Source organism: Diceros bicornis, chromosome 17 (assembly GCF_020826845.1).
Source record: "Diceros bicornis minor isolate mBicDic1 chromosome 17, mDicBic1.mat.cur, whole genome shotgun sequence".
Lineage (NCBI taxonomy): Eukaryota > Metazoa > Chordata > Mammalia > Perissodactyla > Rhinocerotidae > Diceros > Diceros bicornis.
This window is the reverse complement of record NC_080756.1, coordinates 1,168,607-1,189,275: the sequence shown is the minus strand read 5'-3', so window position 1 is coordinate 1,189,275 and position 20,669 is coordinate 1,168,607. Positions and strand designations below refer to the sequence as shown.

The 20,669-nt window shown below is 35.6% G+C and overlaps 1 protein-coding gene across 5 annotated transcripts in view; it reads left to right on the top strand.

Moving 5' to 3' along the window:
- Window positions 1–20,669, top strand: part of CNOT2 (CCR4-NOT transcription complex subunit 2) — a 116,529-nt gene that overhangs the window by 72,743 nt on the left and 23,117 nt on the right. For 4 of the 5 annotated variants that reach the window (XM_058557636.1, XM_058557633.1, XM_058557632.1 and 1 more), the window contains 3 exons: window positions 10,439–10,505; window positions 19,136–19,283; window positions 20,030–20,212. In XM_058557636.1, coding sequence (XP_058413619.1) covers window positions 10,439–10,505; window positions 19,136–19,283; window positions 20,030–20,212 — 398 coding nt within the window. The remainder of the gene's footprint in view (window positions 1–10,438; window positions 10,506–19,135; window positions 19,284–20,029; window positions 20,213–20,669) is intronic. The other variant, XM_058557635.1, reaches the window with a different exon arrangement.

Below are 20,669 nucleotides of genomic sequence, written 5' to 3'. Positions count from 1 at the left end.
AGCAGGATATGTCTGTCTCTGGTCCTGAAAAGCGGTATCTGAACTGCAGAGCACCATCTTTGGGGGAGGGGCCTGTGTTTTAGGCACAGTGCTAGGCCTTGGGGATACAAAGATGCTGAGCTTATATTCTAATGGGATACAAAATGTCCTATGATTCTAAAGTTGGGATATGGTAATACTGTGGTAGGAAGTACTGAAAGACACGGGATGAACATGAAATTACTTCTAGATCATCGATTGTTTTAATTTGTGAAGTAAGGTGTTATTTTTATGTTAAAACAAAACGCATGTATAGAGTAGAAAGCAGATTTGCACAGATTTAAAGATATAATGGCAGGCTTCAGTGAAACGTTACCGTTGCTGTGTAATCTGGCGATAATCCTAGACCTCAGAAAGAGTATCTCTCCTCTGGTTGGCTATAGGGATGCTACAATAGAAAAATTTTTGAAGGACTACATTTCAAAACATGGAAGATGATATAGAGGTGTGAATTAAGTGCTTTGGAAAGCTAGTAGTTCAGTAATCCCGTTTAGAATGAAAGGATTGAGGACACAGCCAAGTCATAGTTAACAAATTGATAAAATAATTTTAAATAAATTCAATTGTTATTTTCAAATTCTGGTAAGCTACTTTAAATTATATACTATATACTATAGTCAAACCAGTTGCATTCTTGTAGTTTGTACCTGCCCAACATTTTTCCCCTTTCAAACCTTTATAAACTTGCTATTCTTAATTTCCCTATGTATCTAAGTCTATTCTAGTTATTAACCTAATGAGATTCTTACTGATGTTTAAAACGCTTATAAAATGCTAAGATACATAGTAAATGTAGACTAAGATACATAGTAAATGTAAAAAAAATTAGTAAAACACTTCTCTGTCTTTTAGAATTTCACAAATTGATTTAACCTAGGTGTAAGTTAGGATTTTGGTGGTGGTTTTTTTTCTTCCTGTTTTGGTGTTATTCCCCTTTATTTTTATTTGAAAATTGTGTCATTTTGGTAACAGACTATCAAGTGCATTATTAGCACTCTTTTCAAATTGTGTGTGTGTGGTGGCTTTCTCTATAATTAGTGTGCAGTTTAATAGCTCATAGAATAATGTCATCTCATTAATTTTCTGTCATCTTACTGCCCTTCTAGCTATTTGTTATTTGATGTAAATTATAATTGAATTTTTTTATGTAAGTTTCTATGTTTAAGTGTTGATCTTGTTAAAAAATTTGGGATGTCTTTCTGATAGCATCACTGCAGAAACTATACAACTAATCCATGTGTGTGTTACTGTGATTGTATAGTGCAAGTTAAGTTTGATGGGAAAATGGTAGCGAAATATTACTTATTGATGAAAAGCATTCATTCTGATTAGGAGGATATGAGGCTTTCAAACTGAAATCTGAAATAAAGTATGCAGAGAATGAGTGACAGAGATGTCTGTCTTCTTGAGAGCAGAAATACTATATGTCAGAGTTCTTTAGTCAGAATTATTACATCCACTCACATATGCTGGTTGCCATTCCTATTTAGTTGTTTGTCACACAGATAACAGAATGTTTTGCTTCACACAACTGTTTTTATTTTTTAATTAATTAAGAAGGTAATAAGACATAGGAGTTGAGAATTTGGGCTCTAAATCAGCACAGATGTGTGTTTGGATCTTGGCTTTGCCTTTTAGCAAGAACTTCTCCAAGCCTCAGTTTTCTCTTCTTAAAAATGGAAATAATAATATAGTAGCTACTTATAAATTTCTGCTGTTGCTGATACTTTTATTTTTTACATGACAATTTTATTTTTTACATGACAAAATAGCATAGGGGTATTATATAAATTTTAGAAAATATGCGTGGGGGAGAAGAAAAATTATTTACTATGTTGCTAGTCAGGAATAATTTACTGCTAAAATTTTGATTTTATACTTTAATTATTTTTATTTTTAAAATTATTTCTATCTCTGGGACATATTGACATATTTTCCACTTGAAAGTTTTTACCAATTTTTACTCTAATCAGCACTCTCCATGCCCTCGAGAATACCAACTTTGCCAGTAGACAAAAGAAGCTTGTTGTTTTAATGTATGTTAAAACATTGCTAAATTTACACACACACACACACACACACACAGAGTGCTGTATCTTTTCCATGTAGTTATTGGCCATTTATATTTCTTCCTTTGTAGATTACCTATTTTTGTGCCATTTTCGATTTCTTTATTGAGACAGTGAGTCTTATTTAAGTGTTTTTCTTATAGTAAGATTAATAACCTCTCATTTGTTGCAAATATTTCCCAGTTTTTTGCCTTCAATTTAGTTTATGGGTTTTTTTAATATAAAAATATTTATCATTTTTATTCAATTTGACTTATCAGTTTTTTTATGGTTTCTGGTTTTGAGATCATACTTAGACTTTTCCCAGTTACTTTCTTCTAGCACTTTTGTGCTTTGTTCTTCACATATAACTGTGTCCATTAGAAATATTTTGGTTTAAGGTGTGAATTTTATGGTGCCAGATACCCTCCGAGATTATCCAGTTTTCCCAACACCATTTATGTTTTAGATCACAGGTCAGAAAACTTTTTCCATAATGGACCAGATAGCAAATATTTTTGGCTTCGTGGGCCAAGAAGCTAAATCAAAGATAGTATGTAGGTATTTATATAACCATTTGAAATGTGAAAAAACATTTAGTTCATGCCCCCTGCAAAGATAAGCAGTGTGCTGGATTTGGCCTTCGGACAGTAGCTTGCCCACTTCTGAATTTAGAGCGTCATTTCTGGCTAATTTAAATCCTTCCTTGATATATACTAATGTCTGATGTATTCTTGGGCCTGTTTCTAAACTCTTTTGTTCTGTTTATCATATTGATTCTATGGCAGAACTAGAACATAGTTGAATTGCTGTAGCTTTATAGACAATTTTCACATGTTAGGTAAGATCTCTCACATCCTTCTTTAAAAATGTTTTTGACTATTGCATATGTATACCAATGTTTACCTTCTTTTAGTAGTTTATGTCTCTCTTTTATTCCTGTTATTTATGCCTTTTAATAAATATGGTTTTGTGGTTGCCGTTTTCATTACATTTTTCTGATTGGTTTTTACTGATATATTGAATAATTTGTGTGTATGTATTTGTTTTATAACCAACTACCTTACAAAACTCTTTTATTAGTTTTTGTTGATTAGGAATGTGGGCTCTGGAAACCCTACAATGTGAGTTTGTATGGGCAGCCACATGATTTACTAGCTATTCACTAGTACATGACTCATGGGTGGTTGTAAGGATTGGATGAATGTGTATTTAAGATTTTTAGAAGACCAGATATTAAATATTAAATAATTGTTGCCACTAATATGAATAATAACAACATTGTTATTCCATTTGATCCTCTTGGATTTTTTTAGGTAGTTATGTATATCATCTGCAAATAATGATTATTTTGTCCCTTATAAAAGCTTTGAAGAGAAAAATTTTAAACATACTAAATAAATGACGGATGATTTTGTAATTTTTTCTCTCTGGGAACAGTGTGAAAATAATTTTAAAGTGTAATTTATGATAAAGGAAAATGGGCCAGTAGAGTGAATCTTGAATCAAAAACAAAACAAAACAAAAAAAAAACCCCCAAAGCTCAACCAGTTTCCTGATTTACCCTATCCATAGAGTGTGAAAAGTAAGCATTTCTTTGTCATATGCAAGGTTGTAGAAGTATTTGGGAAACTGTTCCTTCTGGGATTGTGTGCTAATTAAATTGTAAGCAGTTCTTTAGGGCTACTTCTTATTTGCCAATGCCGTTTATTTCAAGAGATGCCTGTACATTTGTGTGTCTGTCTGTAGAATGCTAAATTGGCTATTTTGAAGTATAAAGGTAGTTTTATAAATATTATAGGTATGCTACTTAAATTTTTCACAAGATTAAATGAATCATAGATATGGGCTTTATTTATTTATTTATTTATTATTTATTAATTTTTTTGTGAGGAGGATCAGCCCTGAGCTAACATCTGTGCCCATCTTCCTCTACTTTATATGGGACGCTGCCACAGTGTGGCTTGACAAGTGGTGCGTCGGTGCACGCCCGGGATGCAAACCTGGGAGCCCCGGCCCCCTGAAGTGAAGTGTGCTCACTTAACTGCTGCGCCGCTGGGCCGGCCCCTTGATTTATTTTTTATTATACTTATTTTATTTTTGGAGACCTTACAGAAAATGAAAAGCATTCGTATAAGACATGTAATAGACAATTCTTTGGGGGTAATAGAATCTAAGCAACTTTTACTATGTTTGTATTCTAATTGCTAACATTTTCTAGAGTCTTTGTGGACTCATTTGGTGATTCTTAAGCATAATCATTTTAGAAGCACAAACTTGTAGGAGCCTCTTTTCCCTTCTTTTAATATATGCTGTAAAAACATGAAATGTGACACCTATTCCTTACTTTTAAAAAATTCTTAAAACTGGTAAGACTAGGCTACTTTCCTATTTTAACAAACAGCAATCATTTGAACTCATACCCAGCTTTTCTACTTGGGTTAGTCTACAGCAATTATGGCAACTAGGATTTTTCTCAGGGCAATTAATAATCAATATTTTGCTAAGATCTAGTAAAAATAAGGGTACCTTCCATCATCATTATCGTTGTCATTCTCATGATCAGTGTTTAACTACATACTGGAGTCATGCTGGCTGATGCTCTAGCTCATTGAAATCATTTCTGTCTCAGGATGGTGGCACTTTTTTTTTTCGGATCTTCACTGGTTCTCTCCCTGCATCCAGGTGTCTGCTAAAATATCTTAGCTGAGAAGCTCTCTCTGGTCACTCTTTTCCTAAGTAGCCTTGTATATACTATCAGTCCTACTCCCAGACTCATTCTCAATTCTTTCTTGCATTTTAACAGTCATAGCACCTATCTCTATCTGAAAGTATGTATTTATTAATTGTTTATTATCCTGCCTACTCCACTAGAAATTAAGTTTAACAAGAGCTGAGACTTTGCCTGTCTAGTTTACTGCTATGTTCTTAGAACCTACAATAATGCATAGGAGACAGTAGGCTCTTAGTGAGTCTTTGTTAAAGAAAGGGAGAGAATGGAGTTGATATTGAAAAATAACAAAACATTATTTGCAGATGATATTATTTTTCTAAAAAACTCAAATCACCTTTAAAACTTTTAGTAGAAGATCTGAATATATAAATGTGTCATTTTTATGTGACACTTGTAACCTGATAGAATTACGTGTAAATAAATGAGACTATGTACTCTAAAGAAGTTAGAATTAAATGTCAAATTATTTGAAGGGAATGTTCTAAAACTTAAATTCATTGATATTCACATAACCTTCAAACTCAGTACTTTAAAGATAAAAGCCTGTTTATAAAAGGGAATTAAAATGATATACTTAAAAGATATGTCAAATTTTGATTTATCGACAAAAATAATTACAGAATGTTTCTTCTCAGTAATAATAATAATAATAAAAATTCATAGTCATAAAATAGCATTTTACTGCCATCGTGCTGGGAAGGAGTGTTTTAGTGGAAGACTAGCCCGTCTTCTCGAGGGAGCACTGGAGTAGCTGCTGTGGAAGTGTGATCAGTGCTGACTGTGTAGAGGACAGCTTAGCAGTGCGTGTGGAGAGCCTTTAAAACGTGGCACATCCCTTGAATCTGTCATACACATTTCAGTAAATTAGTGCCTTGGCTCCAACCTGAAATTCAGACATTGTAATAGAAAGATGTTCATTGCCATCCTTTTTTAGTAAAGAATTTGAATGTTAAATGTTCAGTAGGAATTAACTACATTGACTATTTCAGCATATATTACACTTCTTTTAAATGTTGTTTTTGAAAACTTAACGTTTTAGTTAAAATTACTTGAAATACCCAGTAAACTCGTAATTTGTTGTTAGTTGTCTGATTCATAAGCGGCCAGGGGTGCCTTTTTTCCCCCTGTGTTCTTTTGTTCTTTTTAATGTGTTATCTTCTCATAGTTTTTCTTTTTGTATCTGTTTGCTAGATTTCATTCTGACTTCAGTGATTTCATTTTTTTAACCATACTGTTTAATTTAAAATGTTCTTCAGATTCTGTCTAGACCAGAACTTCCTTTCCCTGTGTTTCTTTTTTCTGTTTGTAGATATGATATAGTCAAAGTCGTATTTCTTTGTTAGTTTTGTCTTGGAATAATAACAGAATGCTAGGAATTATGTTGTTGTCATACCTTTAAGTATATTGTACAATGAATTTTTGAAAAACTTTTAAAAACTTATTTCGTTTTTTAATTGCTTTTGTGGTCAGGGAATTTTTATTTCACAAAACTTTGTTGAATTTTGAAGTCATTTGTTTTTATGTAGAAAATAATTTCTTGACCAATCTGATTTTAATGTTTCTTAAAATAGGTTTTGTGATTGAAGGTACATTTATTGGAGGGAATAATTGTGAGAGGTAATCACTATTAAAAAGCATGAGGGGGATAGAATATTTACCACTTCTCTACTGTTATGGATTGCTGGCAGGAGTCAGATTTGCCTGTTAATAAATTTTCAAATATACATTTTTTTTAAACAAATATTTTTTAGAGTTTTTTTTGGTTGTGAATTTCAGAGTTGTATTTAGTAACAGTGGAAATAGTTTTAAAAACACATTTTCTAATTTATTGATTTTCTTGTCATTCTATATATTAAACAAAGGATAAAGGGGCTCTTTGTTGGGTCAGGGGAATTACTTGAATCACATTGCTATTCTAGTTACTTCCTGGTTTTTATTGTTATTTGACTGCGGTGTGTGTTATAGACTCAGAAATGAGGAAGAGTGTAATTGTTAACGATGGCTTTAGGCTGGGAACACAGTAACCTACTTGTTGGTTTCAGTGTTCTATTGATTGTGTGACATTTAATCTTTTTCTACCATTTCCCTGTCTAAGAACACATTTCTACGCCTTATTTTACCAGGAATTTGTGATGATAAACTTCTTTCTTTAGCTTCTTAGGCAGACACTTATATAAATGTAGGGTACTATTCAATAAATTCTCCAAGGCTGAGTGCCCCTCTGACTGCTGTTAATGAGGGGAAGGTTAGATTCTGAGCAGCTGCTGCTGCCATTTATCGAGCACCTACTCTGTGCCACATCTTACCTTACTTAATCTTCACTTCAACTCTGTGAGGTAGGTCGTGTTATTTCCATCTTACAGGAAGGAAACAGGCTCGGCTATCCCGTGGGTAAGTGGAAGAACCAGGATTCAAACCCAGATTTTTTTCTGGCTCCAAAACTGGGCTCTTTCCACTTATGCTGCATTCGCTACTGTAATGTGGCATTGATCTAAAGTTCCATATTTTTTTTTAAGAAATTTAGCTTTATATTATTAACTTTCAGCATTTAAAGAATATAAATTTTCTGTTGTTTGTTAAATGTAGTTATGCTGTGCCAGGGTGCGTTTCTTGTGCATTTTCCTTGCCCTCATAAATAGCATTTCTGTCCCATTGACATTCCCTCATCATGTGTGAGATCCATTTTTAACACTGATATATTTCATGAAGCATGCTTTCAGAGTTGAAAAATAAAGTCATGCGCTGCATAATGACATTTTGGTCAATGATGGACCTCATATACGATGGTGGTATGATAAGATTAGTGCCATATAGTCTAGGTGTGTAATAAGCTGTACCATCTAGGGTTGTGTAAGTACACCCTGTGATGTTTGCACAACGACAGAATCACCTGACTGCATTTCTCAGAACGTGTCCCCGTTGTTAAGCGACACACGACTGTATATACCATTAGGGATTGATTGGTTTTATAAGAAATTTTATATTTGCATTTTTGACCCATTTTGAGGCAGTCATTTTAACATCTGTTTGTATTACTGATCAATGCTTATTTTACATGGATGTTTTGAAGGTTATAAACTTTAAATTTAACATGAAACTATCTTCATATTCTTAAAAAACAATGTTTACTAACCTTCTTCATGTACCCCCACATAGAGAAAATGAGACTATTGAATATGTCACACTGGAAGGTGGAGCCTCTAACTGCTCTTGGCCTCCAGTACCTGGACCGGAGCCATCCCTCTCTCCCTCATGTGCCTCCCTCCCTGCGTGGCCTCCCGCAGCTGAGGGGCACACTGGTGACTCATTTATGGATGTGTGACCTTTGTGAGGAAGGAGACTAAACGGTGTTCTTTGGAGTGATGTATTCACTAAGCATATCAATTTTGGGAAAAGTAAAATTTTAAGTGATCCAATCTAAAAATTTTCACAATATATGGATCATTCTAAGTCATGTATTCATATTGGCCAACATCTTCTATTTGAAGCCTTTGCAAACAACTGTACTGTTTTACTTTTCATTTATAGCTTATAATGATAACAGAAAATCATGATTCTTAAGCATTTTATATAAACCTTTTACCTTCGGTCACCAACTAAAGCTTCATTATATATTAAACAATTTCTTTGATCTTGTTCTTGCAATTTGGTAATGAACTTTTAATATACTTAAAATATTTCCAGTTATGTGGTAACAGTAATGATGATTGTACGTAACAAAGAACTTGATCAGGCATAAAATGTGTATTCTTTCAGTTTAATTGTTTTGATTGCATACGCTCTAGATTTGAGAAGGAATATTTGTAAGGTTTAATGCTTTCTTAGAAAATTTGTTTGCTATCTTTAAATACTGCTGTTTTTAGGGTAGTATGGTACTCAGCCCTACCTCAGATGAGTCTGATGTGTATCATTGGTTTAAAACTACTGTTACGTAAAAATTTTTGTGAATTTTGTAATAAAACAACTCAGAATTTTGACATGAAAATAGCATGATATGTGTATTGTAAAACCTTTGTTTAAATATTTCTCCTCCTGGTTTTATTACTGTGGTTGGTGTCAGCACAGTTCTTCCCTGGACACCACAGAGTGGCCTCTGGTAGTTCCCTGTCCGGTGGTTCTCCACCCGCCTCCTTTTCCCCCCGTACTCGACCTTTACAGCAGGACATCAAAGACTGTTGCTTCTACCACCAGAATGCCTCTCCTTTGTAGTCCCACTTTGGCAGTTCTAGTTTGGTATCTCACCATTTCCACCCGTTTTTGCTGTAGGAATTCTCTCTCCAAAACACAGTTTGATCGTGTCACTTCTCTGCTTAATCTTTTTTTCTCTTTATTGCCATAGTGAGTAGCCATCTTTGTATGCCATTTAAAAAGACCCTTTGCAATCTGGCCCCAACATACTCTCTTATTCCCCATTTTTCTATGCCCCACTGTGCACGGGAGTGAGCCTTACCTCCTTTCCTAAAGTACCCTATTATCCAGTCACTCATGTTTCTTATTTTGTTTGTATTCTAACCATCTCACTAACTTTTATCACACTTACACTCACTGCATGTTTTCAGCCTGGGAGACCCCTCATCTGTACCCACATCAGATGTTACCCCTCTACAAGGTATTCCTGTTACCTCACGCTTGTTTAGAATTATCTTCCTCTGATGATACTTTGTACTTCCTTTAAAGCATTTACCACACTGTGCCCTAGAGTATAATTAGTTGTATAATTCATTCTCTTCTTCCACTAGGTTATAACAGTCTTGATGACATGACCCTTGTCTTACTTCATTAAGGTGTTTTGATGGTTGCCTAATATAAGGCGGGGAGTGCACAAACATGCACTTACACATACATGCACATTTTCATTTACTCAGCTTCAATATCTGCTTTGTGTTTAGCACTGTCACATTCAGTGCTAGTCTCTATGAGGAAATAAAAAATGAATATAACACACCTTCAAAGAATTTATATTCTAGGAAAAAAGATGTTGCTGCAATAAGCTGAAAGGCATAGTACACAAGTGCCCTGAGGTTCGCGTTACTCACTGACAAACAGTATGCGTTATGTGCCCGTCTGTGTGTTTCTGACTTGTCCTTTGGTGTTGTGTCATCTCTGTTACATGGTTCTCCCGCCCACTTCATACACATCAGTTGTTGGTATATTAAAGTCAAGAACTATTCTTACAAAAGACAAAACTTTTCTACTTAGGTAGTTTTATTTTCAACTTTAGAAAACTGAATTTAGAATTTAGCTTAATAGATTATCTAAGAATCAGGTAATTTCACTTATAAATTTGTAGAGGCTTTCTGAGATACTCTCCATGTTTTCGTTAGCCTAGTTTATTTTTTTGAAATGAAGTAATGGTGCAGCTATAGTTTCATTTAGAGTAACTTGAAAAAAAACTTTTGTAGTAATCAAAAATTAATTTTATTTGCACATTGGATTTCATCCAATTGTGATATTCTCTGAAGAAACGTGGAATTTATTATGTTTGTTTTATGTTTTTCTGAAGAAAGAGAACTGTGGGTTTGACTCTCACATGATATATTGTATATAGATTTTTAAAGTGTAAATGCAATGCTCTGTGTACTTTTTTTATGCTCTAATATAATTAATTTGTTTCCAGATGCTGGCATCACCATCTACATCAGGTCAGCTGTCTCAGTTTGGGGCAAGTTTATACGGGCAACAAAGTAAGAATTTTGTATTTATTCTGGGATACTTTATTTAAGGAAAAAAAAATAACTACCAAATAAAGCAGGACCAATGCTGCCCTTGTGGGTTTATTCTAGGATTTAAAAGGAAAGATATTTAATTTTTGGTTTTCCTTATTTCACTTATAGGAATACCTCATTATTTTAGACCTTTCTAATTCAAAATTTGTTAGTATTTGGATATAGGATAGATTGAAATTTATTTCTGCATCTTTTGTATCTATATGTTCTTCACAGTATTTTTGAAGAAGAATTTGCTAAACAAATTAAAAATAGACATCCTCTGTGTTTTCAATTAGAGGAAGTTAAAGGTTTTTTTGTTTGATCAGTTGAGTAGGTTGTTTTGTTCGTTTGTGTTTTTTGGCCTTTTTGTTAATGTAAGCCCATTACTTAACATTTTGCGAAATGTTCTCTTTGTTTAGCAAATATTTCTTCTTTTACTTTAGCTCAGTCTGGGTATAGAATCCATGTTTTTGACTCACAGTCGAATGCTTTTCTATGTGCAAGTTCTTATTTCTTTGTAAGTGTTGTGACACTCCTAGCGCTTAGCACAGAGCCTGGCGCATAGTGAGCGCTCAATAAATGTCAGCCGTCATCATCACGTTAGAGTCCTGTCAAACCAGAGGACAGAATCTCCCTAGTTTTTCCAGTTAGTTTTCCAAATTATTATTTATTAATAAGTTTTATCATCTCTGTTCATGTCAGAGACTGCCCATCTCTCGTCTCTGTTAATGGGGGAGGAAAGTCAGAAGAGATATAAGTTCCCATCAAAGCCTACAGAACCATCCGGTAACTGGAGGAGACGGTCTGAGGACTGAGGATCTGAACCAGCTGCAAATAAAAATCCGTTATTTGCTGTGGAACTCTTTGCCAGTATAATAAAAGGCAAAGTTTTGATATGTATCAGAATAGTTTATAGTACCACTTGACCCTTCAAATTGATTTTGAAGTTTAGTAGGGGCAAGAAACTTATTTTGTTAGACAAATATAGTTTCCATCTACTTTTTTCTCTCCATCTTTTATGGCCTTCCTCTTTTGCTGTGGAACACAATTTTGTTAATACAGAATTAGTAAATAAAATTGTTAATAGCTTATAGATATTAGCAGTTTTCCTCTAGTTAAATGGAAAACATTTTAAAAGTTTTTTATTACATAAAAAGATCTTGCTTATTTATCCACAAATGTTCATCCTATTTGTTTAGGGAGTATTACTAGTAATTTGTTGCATTTAACCTGTGTTTTAGTGTGAAACCTGTGACTTTCCCCTTTCTAGTAACCCTTACCATGGAAATAGCTCGTTAGTTTAAAGGTACTCTTTATTTCTATAGAGTAACTGCACAGAACTTTGTTGTTGTTGTTGTTTTTTAAACTCACAATTTATCACAGCAGAATGTAGATATGGAATGGAGAAAAATTATATTTGTGAAGCTAAGGTTATTTTATGAAGGAGAATGGCAATTATTTTACAGTATAGTATCAGCTATATGGACTTTTAAAATCTGATCTTATTTTTTTAACCTGCAAATGTGAAATTGTAATTGGGCTAAGATACGGAATGGGTTAGGTTTCAAATACAGTTATTTCATTGGTATGGTAGACATTTCTTGACTTCTTAATTTGTGTAAATGATTGTGCTGATTGTTAAGGATATACAGAGATTAATAAATAAGCATAGTTATTTTCACTAGAAAGAAGTATTTTAAGGTGCTTTATTAGTTTAAAAATAAGTCATATATGACAAATGTTTCCTGTTGGAGTTTAGTATAGTAAATGGCTACATTCCTATAGCACTGGTAAGCCAGCATTTTCGATGCATGGCTCACTCTTTAACTGACATCCTAGGTATTAGCATACAGAAAAATTGAACCTTACGTCAACTGGAACCAAAATGTCTCAAGTCAGGGTACAATTATTCCTTTCCAGTGTACAGATCTAGAAGCTACAATTAGTGAAAAAAGCCTAGATTTCCAGTCTCTATCTGTTAGGATGGACCTGAGAGGGCCAGATAGATCATTTAGCTGGAAAGTAGTCTAAACGCATGCCTTGTCAGAGAGTACGTACACCAGCTACCATGTGGAACTTTAAGGTCAGAATTTCAGTAGTGTAAGTCAGTCAGAATGATAAAACTTGAAGGGCTGATCTTTATAAAGGATGGGGAGATAGAAGGAATACGTAGGTGGGAGTAGATTAGTGATATTATTCTTATGGCAACTAATTGTGTTGTGCATTGGGCTTGATATAACTAGTAGTTCTTTGGCCTCTCAAGTGTATTGAGTACCATCACTAACTGTATTCAGATTGGCAAAGTTTAGTAGGAATTTGTGCCATTAAAATGGAGGTCTGCTGTCTGTTTTATGTTCTTGATGATTAGAAAGGTTAGAGGTGGAGAGGATGGAGGAGAAAGAGTGCCCTCTTCAAAACGGAGACTCACTGAGATGCAATGAGGGAGGGAATTCCTCTTGGAATGGATACAGAACTGCTTAAACCTACATCTTGCCGGATTGGGGTAGAAGTGGTTGTGTAGTACAAAAGGTATCCAGAAAATGCTGGACGAGTGTTCTTGTATGATTACAGGTTCTAGGATAGTGTGATTGTATCCAAATATGTAAGTAGCTTCTCATCCAGGAGTTCATGTGAATACTGTGCATATAACTGTAGAAGCCGGTGAACAGAATCTTGTATTCAAGTTGTATGGTGTTCTCTATTTGTCTTCTGTGAATGTGTGCAGAAGATTTTAGGTACACCTTATAGGTTTAAAGGCCTCTTGGCTCCCTGAGGCGGTCTGCTAGATTGGAATGAGCAGAGAACCAGGAATTAATTTCTCCTGGATAGTCAGTGCATTGAAATTAAGTGGTAGTATAGTTGGAGTGACTTTCTCTTACTTACCAACAGGATTTAGAGCCTTGGAAGATTGTAGAAAAAGAAAACTACTGTTTACTGAGCTCTTCCTTTATGCCTGTTATCTTGTGGGCACCTAGGTTAACTAGCTGTCTGGATGAATCTATTATGCACATTTATATCTGAATTCTCAGACAACCCAGACTTCTAGCTGGGAAAGGAAGTAAACTTGTCTTTCTAGGATCTGGACACCTGACTTGAGAGCAGCGGCATAGCCTCATGATTTCAACAACATCCTGTTTGTCCCCCTGTATTAAGAACCCCTGTGTGAAGGCTAGTTGTTTTGTGGCGAACCTGAGCACAGGTGGAATGGTTCAGAAGTGATGGTGTTGACAATGTAGCTAGGCAAGGTACATTTTGGTAGCTTCAGGCAATTGTAGGGCCATTGAACGGGTACTTGAATTAATACTGAATGCTCTGTGAGTTCTTGCTTTCAAGAAGCGCATGTTTTAGTTGAGGAGGTCAAGAAATGTTTGTTTGTTTGTTTGTTTATTTTGTGTGTGTGTACAGAAGATCAGCCCTGAGCTAACATCTGCCAATTCTCCTCTTTTTTGCTGAGGAAGACTGACTCTGGGCTAACATCCATGCCCATCTTCCTCCACTTTATATGGGATGCATGCCACAGCATGGCCTGACAAGCGGTGCGTCGGTGTGTTCCCGGGATCCGAACCGGCGAACCCTGGGCCGCCACAGTGGAGTGCGCGCACTTAACCGCTTGCGCCACCAGGCCGGCCCCTCAAGAAATATTTATATGTAAAGTATTGAATGACAGCATACAATGCTATTACATAAGTTAAAAAGTAACATGTTGGGCCAGCCCCGTGGCTTAGCGGTTAAATGCGCACACTCCGCTACTGGCGGCCTGGGTTCGGATCCCGGGCGCGCACCGACGCACCGCTTCTCCGGCCATGCTGAGGCTGCGTGCCACATACAGCAACTAGAAGGATGTGCAACTATGACTTACAACTGTCTACTGGGGCTTTGGGGTGGGGGAAGGAGGAGGATTGGCAATAGATGTTAGCTCAGAGCCGGTCTTCCTCAGCAAAAAGAGGAGGATTAGCATGGATGTTAGCTCAGGGCTGATCTTCCTCACAAAAAGAAAAAAAAAAAAGTAACGTGTTGAGTGGTAGGGACAGACTTGTGGTGTGGAGAGAAAAGCACAGTAAGCTACAGTAGTATGAGAAAGCTTTGAAAAGGAGGCCACGGTTGAGTTGAACAGATACTTAACTGAGTGTCTGTATTGCACCGTGCTAGATACTGCAGAGGTGTGGTAGAAGAAATCGTTCTCCCTTATGTTGTCTCTATGCGTGTACGTACTGCTGTAGTGTTATTGCATTTTATTATTGCTTGTCTTCATTGCCGTGTATCCTCAGTGCTCTGTACATGACACGACAGGCACTCAGTTCTCAACCCTGGTGGCACGCCTGGAAACACCTGGAGAGTTGTCAAAATCTCACTGTTCATGAATTATCCAGACCCAGACTAAGCCGCAATTTCTGGGCATGGGATCCAGATATTAAAGTTCCCAGGTGATGCAAAAGTTAGCAACTACTATAAGAAGTGGAAAGTGATTGAAAAAAGGGATTGAAATAGGAGTCAATAAATTGGATCATTATTTTTTTTCTTCATTGTTTGTGATCTTGGGCAAGTCAGTTAATGCCTGATGTTAGTTCTTCATCTGTACCACAGCTGGATGATCTTCATCTGTAACTTAGTTGGATGATCTCTGGAGACTTTTCTCTTGGTCACATCCTTTGATTTTAATGAAACAAATTGCATAATGAGACAGTATTACAGGGAAGATAAACCAGCTAGGTGCAGGACAGGTTGGAGGAACAAAGATGGCTGTCCTTAGATAGTATGGGCAAGACGTTGAGTTCCTGGGGAAGCAAGTGGCTTTGGGAATGGAAAGGGTGGTACTTGAAGCCCTCTTGAGTCAGTTAGGGATTTTCTCTCCTCTCCTTAATGAAGATTTCAGGAGACTTCATTTAAGTATGAATATTCAGAGATTTGGTTGCTGTGACTGAATTTTTTTCTTATGACATATTATTGATATTGTTTATCTTTAGCAGAAGATTGAATAAAGGATGGCATATTTTGCCATAAGTATTTAAGGGATGTGCTGTTAATCAGTTTGTGCAGTGGAAATAATTCATGGAAACATTTCTTAGATCATATTCTTTTGAATTTCTGAAAAGTGATCAATAAAGACTCAAATTCATTCTTTGTTTAGCACCCTGCCAAATTAGAGGTAGGAATCTATTTAGATTATGTTCATACATTTCTCCTAATGTATTAGTTTTTATTACCAGTTTGTCAAAGTGAAAGAAAAATTTAAATCAGAATCATAACCTTTTAAACTGCTTTTTAACTGTTTTTTTCCTTCATTCTTTTATTTGTTATCTGTTAAAAGCGGGTAAATACCTTCTCTCTAGGATTGTTAGAAGGAGGACAGGAGATGAAGCAGCATGGTGCTTGATACGCTGTTGTTAGGTGCTTGGTACATTTTCATTCTGCTGCCCTCTCAGCCACCTACCCACACACAAGCTCATGCATATATATTTATATTTTTTGCCTGTTGTAGCTATTTTATACCAAAAAAATGTTTTACGTGCTGTTTTTTTTCCTTCAGCTTACATGTCTTCTTGGTATGGTATTTTGGAGATGATTCTCTGTGGTTGTTTCTAATTATACTAGTAAAGGAGTAAATTTTTCCTTCTCCTACCCTACCCAGTTACAATAGTTTGACTCAAGTAACTCAAATTTAATGACTTATTATATTTTATTTCCTAAAAATAAAACTTTGTATGTTCCTATTCAGTTAGATTAATTCTTTGTTTTAAAAGAATTCAGTTTTTAAATTGAATTTAAAATAACTAGATTATTAAGTATTCAAGGGTTGATGATCCAGTTTGAAATTGATACACACCTCTCTTGTGATTCTTTTTCATACCTACCTAGTTCAACAAAATGCAACTCAGACTTTTTGAATTTATTAGCTGTTTTTATGAAATCAAGAGTGTTAAAAAAAATAAGAGTAAATGCTAATCTTTGAGTTTCTTTAAATCATACTGTCTTCATCCATTCTCAGCACTATAAATTAACTCACGTGTGCCAGTCCACAATTGACTAAAGAAATAACCTTACCCATTCTTGTTTCCTTCTCCAGAAGTTTTTTTTGCTGACATTCAGATAATCTCTGATCTCTGAAATATTTCTGGTTATAAATTTTCATAATACAGCATAGAATAATATGTATACAAAGGGTCGAAAGGAACAAATCTCAGTGAGTCTTTTGTAGGGCTTATCGATTAGTAGAAAAGAGCCAAATGGTACTAGATTTTTGGAAAGTGTGTTTGTTTATAGTGATGAAGATGTAGAGAGAGTGGAAAGGAAAGGAAAGTAAAACTAGAGGGAAGAAAACTTGGCAGTATAGAGAAGAGAGGGAGAAAAAAAAGGAGAGAAGAGAGCAAGAGATGGAGGTTGAGAAAAAGTTTGAGAAGTAAACATTCAGAAAAGAAAAAGAAAGCAAGAGAAAAAATAGAATAGGTAAGAGCTGTTGCAATTCATTAGGCACTCACAAGGGTTTTCATTTAGTGTTGTATAGCAGTGCCACTAAGAACACCAGGCGTTAAGAAGTCTAAATTCTACTTTTGGTTCTTTGTGTCACCTTGGAAAAGTCACTTAACTTATCTGAGGCTCAGATTCCTCATCTGTAAAATGCGAACGCTCGACTAGGTGATCCTTAAGGTCCCTCTGGCTCTAAAATTTTGTAATATTTCTTGGTCAGTAACTGTGAGAAACACATTCCTGTGGGAAATTTGCAGCTATAGCTGACTTTAGGACAGCGTATTTGGGGAGAAGGATGTAAGCTCTCTGTGGGTAGGAGCTTTTTCTGTCTTGTTCATTGCTGTATCCCCAGCAACTAACACAGTGCTTAGCACATAGTAGCCACTCAATAAATGTTTGTTGAATGAGTGATGTGAAAAGTATCACTTTGGTGATTCATTATGGGAACATCCAGAGGACCTAGAGAGAAACTACTGTGCTTGAGAGAAGGAAAAGACTGACTTCTTCTCAAGACATCTTATATAAGCTGATTTTAATCTCTTGTTCTTCCTTATTTGTCCCAGATTCAGAGAAGGTGGCTGCAGCTAGTGGCATACTCATGGTCACAAAACTTGTAGTGACCAGACATACATATGGTGACTAGATCAACATATATTCTAGGCCAGTTTCCTTCATGTGGCTTAAAGAAATGCAGAACCCAGCTCATGTCTTCGCGGAACATGAGTGAAAGGGGACACGTAGAACATAGTGGCTATGTTGAGTTGGATTCGTGGCTTCGTTCAGTGGAGAAGCCAAGTTAGGCTGTAAGCTGAGGACTGAGGTTGGCAGACTCCATTGAAGTCTTTGTGGTTCACAGGTATCCCCAGGTTAGAAGGTGGTACATTGTTTTGCCGAAAGATAAATTTTGCAAAGGTAGTTGAAGGAAAACATTCACAGCGTATATAGTAGTCCAGTATTTTGGAGGTCATAATTTCGAAATAATCAGGTCTTTGAAATTTTTGGACCCAAAAGTAGACTAAAAAGGGGGAAAAAAAATCACTTTAAATCCGTAGCTCTAAAGTCATCTACTTATTCACTAGCTCACTCCATCTTATCACTTTAATTTAACCTCCAGTTCAAAACAAGCTTGCTTGACTGATGAGCCATTCTGTAGCAGACTAGAAATAGAAAACACTCAAGCACTGGGTCAGGAAGATGGAGGCAAGGAGGCGTTCATAGGCAGATATGATGACAACATAAATGACAGCTGAACGTCCTTACTGTGAAGGATGAAAGGGGGAAAAATAAACATTGAGAACATTAGATATCCATGACAGTTATTCTGAATCATTAAAATAATAATAAATAATGTATTTCATATTAATAAAAAGGTAGAAAATGTCATACATTTTTAAAATAAATTTATTCCAATTGGTTAGTTTTTTAAATGTTTTGTATCTGAACGGTAAACCCTCAGTAGTCTTTAAAAATACACCTGTTGGAACACATCCATCTCTGTGTCTGGCCCCAGGGGTACCAGATCTCTAGGAGGTCATCGTACTTGGAAATCTTTTAAAATGTTTTAAATTCTTGTCTCTCATAGCTATATCAGGTTGAGTTTTTTTAACAGTTGCTGACATTTTATGTTGACTTTGTAAAAATTATAATATTGAGTAGTATGTATGTGTAAATAGTAATACAGAGACTTTTTCTTAAATGCATTTAAAAAGGATCATATAAAAATGAAAGCAACTTGAGTAAAGCGGAGTTTAATGTCCATGTACCTCAGTTATGATTTAAAACATAAGCATACACAAGATTGCAATTTTCTTAAAGGCATATTTGTATAAAATGTTTTTATTGGAACATAAGTCATCTAATTGTTACAATCATTGACAGACATAGTTTATTGTAAAATAAAAATATGAAAAAAGATAGAAATATGAAAGCAATATCCATTTGTAATATTAAATTTCAAATTAGAACATATTTTTGTTAAAATCAGAGTCCTTTTGGAGTAAATTGAATAAATATCCGTTTAAAATTTGCATATTATATTACGTTAGGTCGTTTTAAAATGTTTTAAATTGCCAACTCCAGAAGATGGATGACAGTTTCATTCCTGATGGCAATGAATCTCCTTCTTCTGAATTCTTTAATAGGTGCACTAGGCCTTCCAGTGAGGGGGATGAGCAACAACACCCCCCAGTTAAATCGCAGCTTGTCACAAGGCACTCAGTTACCGAGCCACGTCACGCCAACAACAGGGGTACCAACCATGTCACTTCACACGCCTCCATCTCCAAGCAGGTATTTATTGATGGACCAGGATATCTTTCAGAACGCTATCTTTGTAGAGTAAGCAAGCTTTGTAGTTTTTTAATAAGGTAACTAATTATTTGGTTTTTCTGGTTCGGTGCCTTTCACTGAGGAAAGAAAGTTGGTACCCTGTGCTCATTTATTTCATTGCAAATTGATACGTATAGTGGAAGATGTTCTTACCCTGCAGCTAACATACTGGGTGTCAGCTACGTGGGTGTCCAGGGGTGATCACCACCCGGGGGGCTTTTCCAAGCGCCAGCTCTCTTTCTCATAGGAGGATGTGCAATTTAAAATTGCTCCTCAGATAATTCTGATTATTGCACCTCACCACACACCCATTGCTCTAGTGAGAGTAAAATAAAGCAGATTACATAGATGATGCATATTAGTATGAAGAAGATAGAATGACATACATTTGGAATGAAATTATACTAAATTTATGTGTAAAATAGCTTTGTATTGTTTTATGTCATAGTCATAGCAGTAGTTCTGTCATCTTAGATAGCACCTTAAATTAGTTCCACTATAATTTGCCCTTTCTTGTTGGTTTCTTTACTTTGATTTTTCCTTTCAAAGAGCCAAAATGACCAGATAAAAGTGTTAAATTAATAAAAAGTGGCAATGAAGTTTGAAAATATATTTGAGGTTCTAGAGTTAGATCAATTGCTTATTTACAGAAAATTTTAATGAGTTATTGTAGTGAGCTTATTTAGTATAATGGACTTCTTTTTCAGGGGTATTTTGCCTATGAATCCTAGGAATATGATGAACCACTCCCAGGTTGGTCAGGGCATTGGAATTCCTAGCAGGACAAATAGCATGAGCAGTTCAGGGTTAGGGAGCCCCAGCAGAAGCTCGCCGAGCATAATATGTATGCCAAAGCAGCAGCCTTCTCGACAGCCTTTTACTGTGAACAGGTAAGACGTTTATTGATACTGTGTATAATTGTCTTGCTGGGTATTTTCAGATTTGCCTTTTCATTTTCAACATTCTGTTCTTGAGTCTTGGCTTCTGTCTCATAAGTGTATTTCATCATATATTTATGACCAAAGATTCTCTTTCTGTTACACTTCACAACTTTAACCTCCCCAAACTGAAGACGTGTTCTGTGGCAAATCAGTCTGATTTTAGAAAACACGTTAAAGCTTTTTGTTGTTGTTAGAAAAGGATTGTTTTTAGGTTGCTACCAGGCAAATTTTTGTTGATGCCTTCCTCTGTTAAATGAGGCTGGTCCCCTCTGTGGTAAGAGTTCCAGACTTACCAGTAGGACCCGAGACAAGTTTGACTATTACTCCTTTGCTTCGCTAGTGCTTTGGTTAAGTACCTTTTCAACCAAAATTCAGTTTCGTGCTTTGGAGACTTACTGACCAAAGA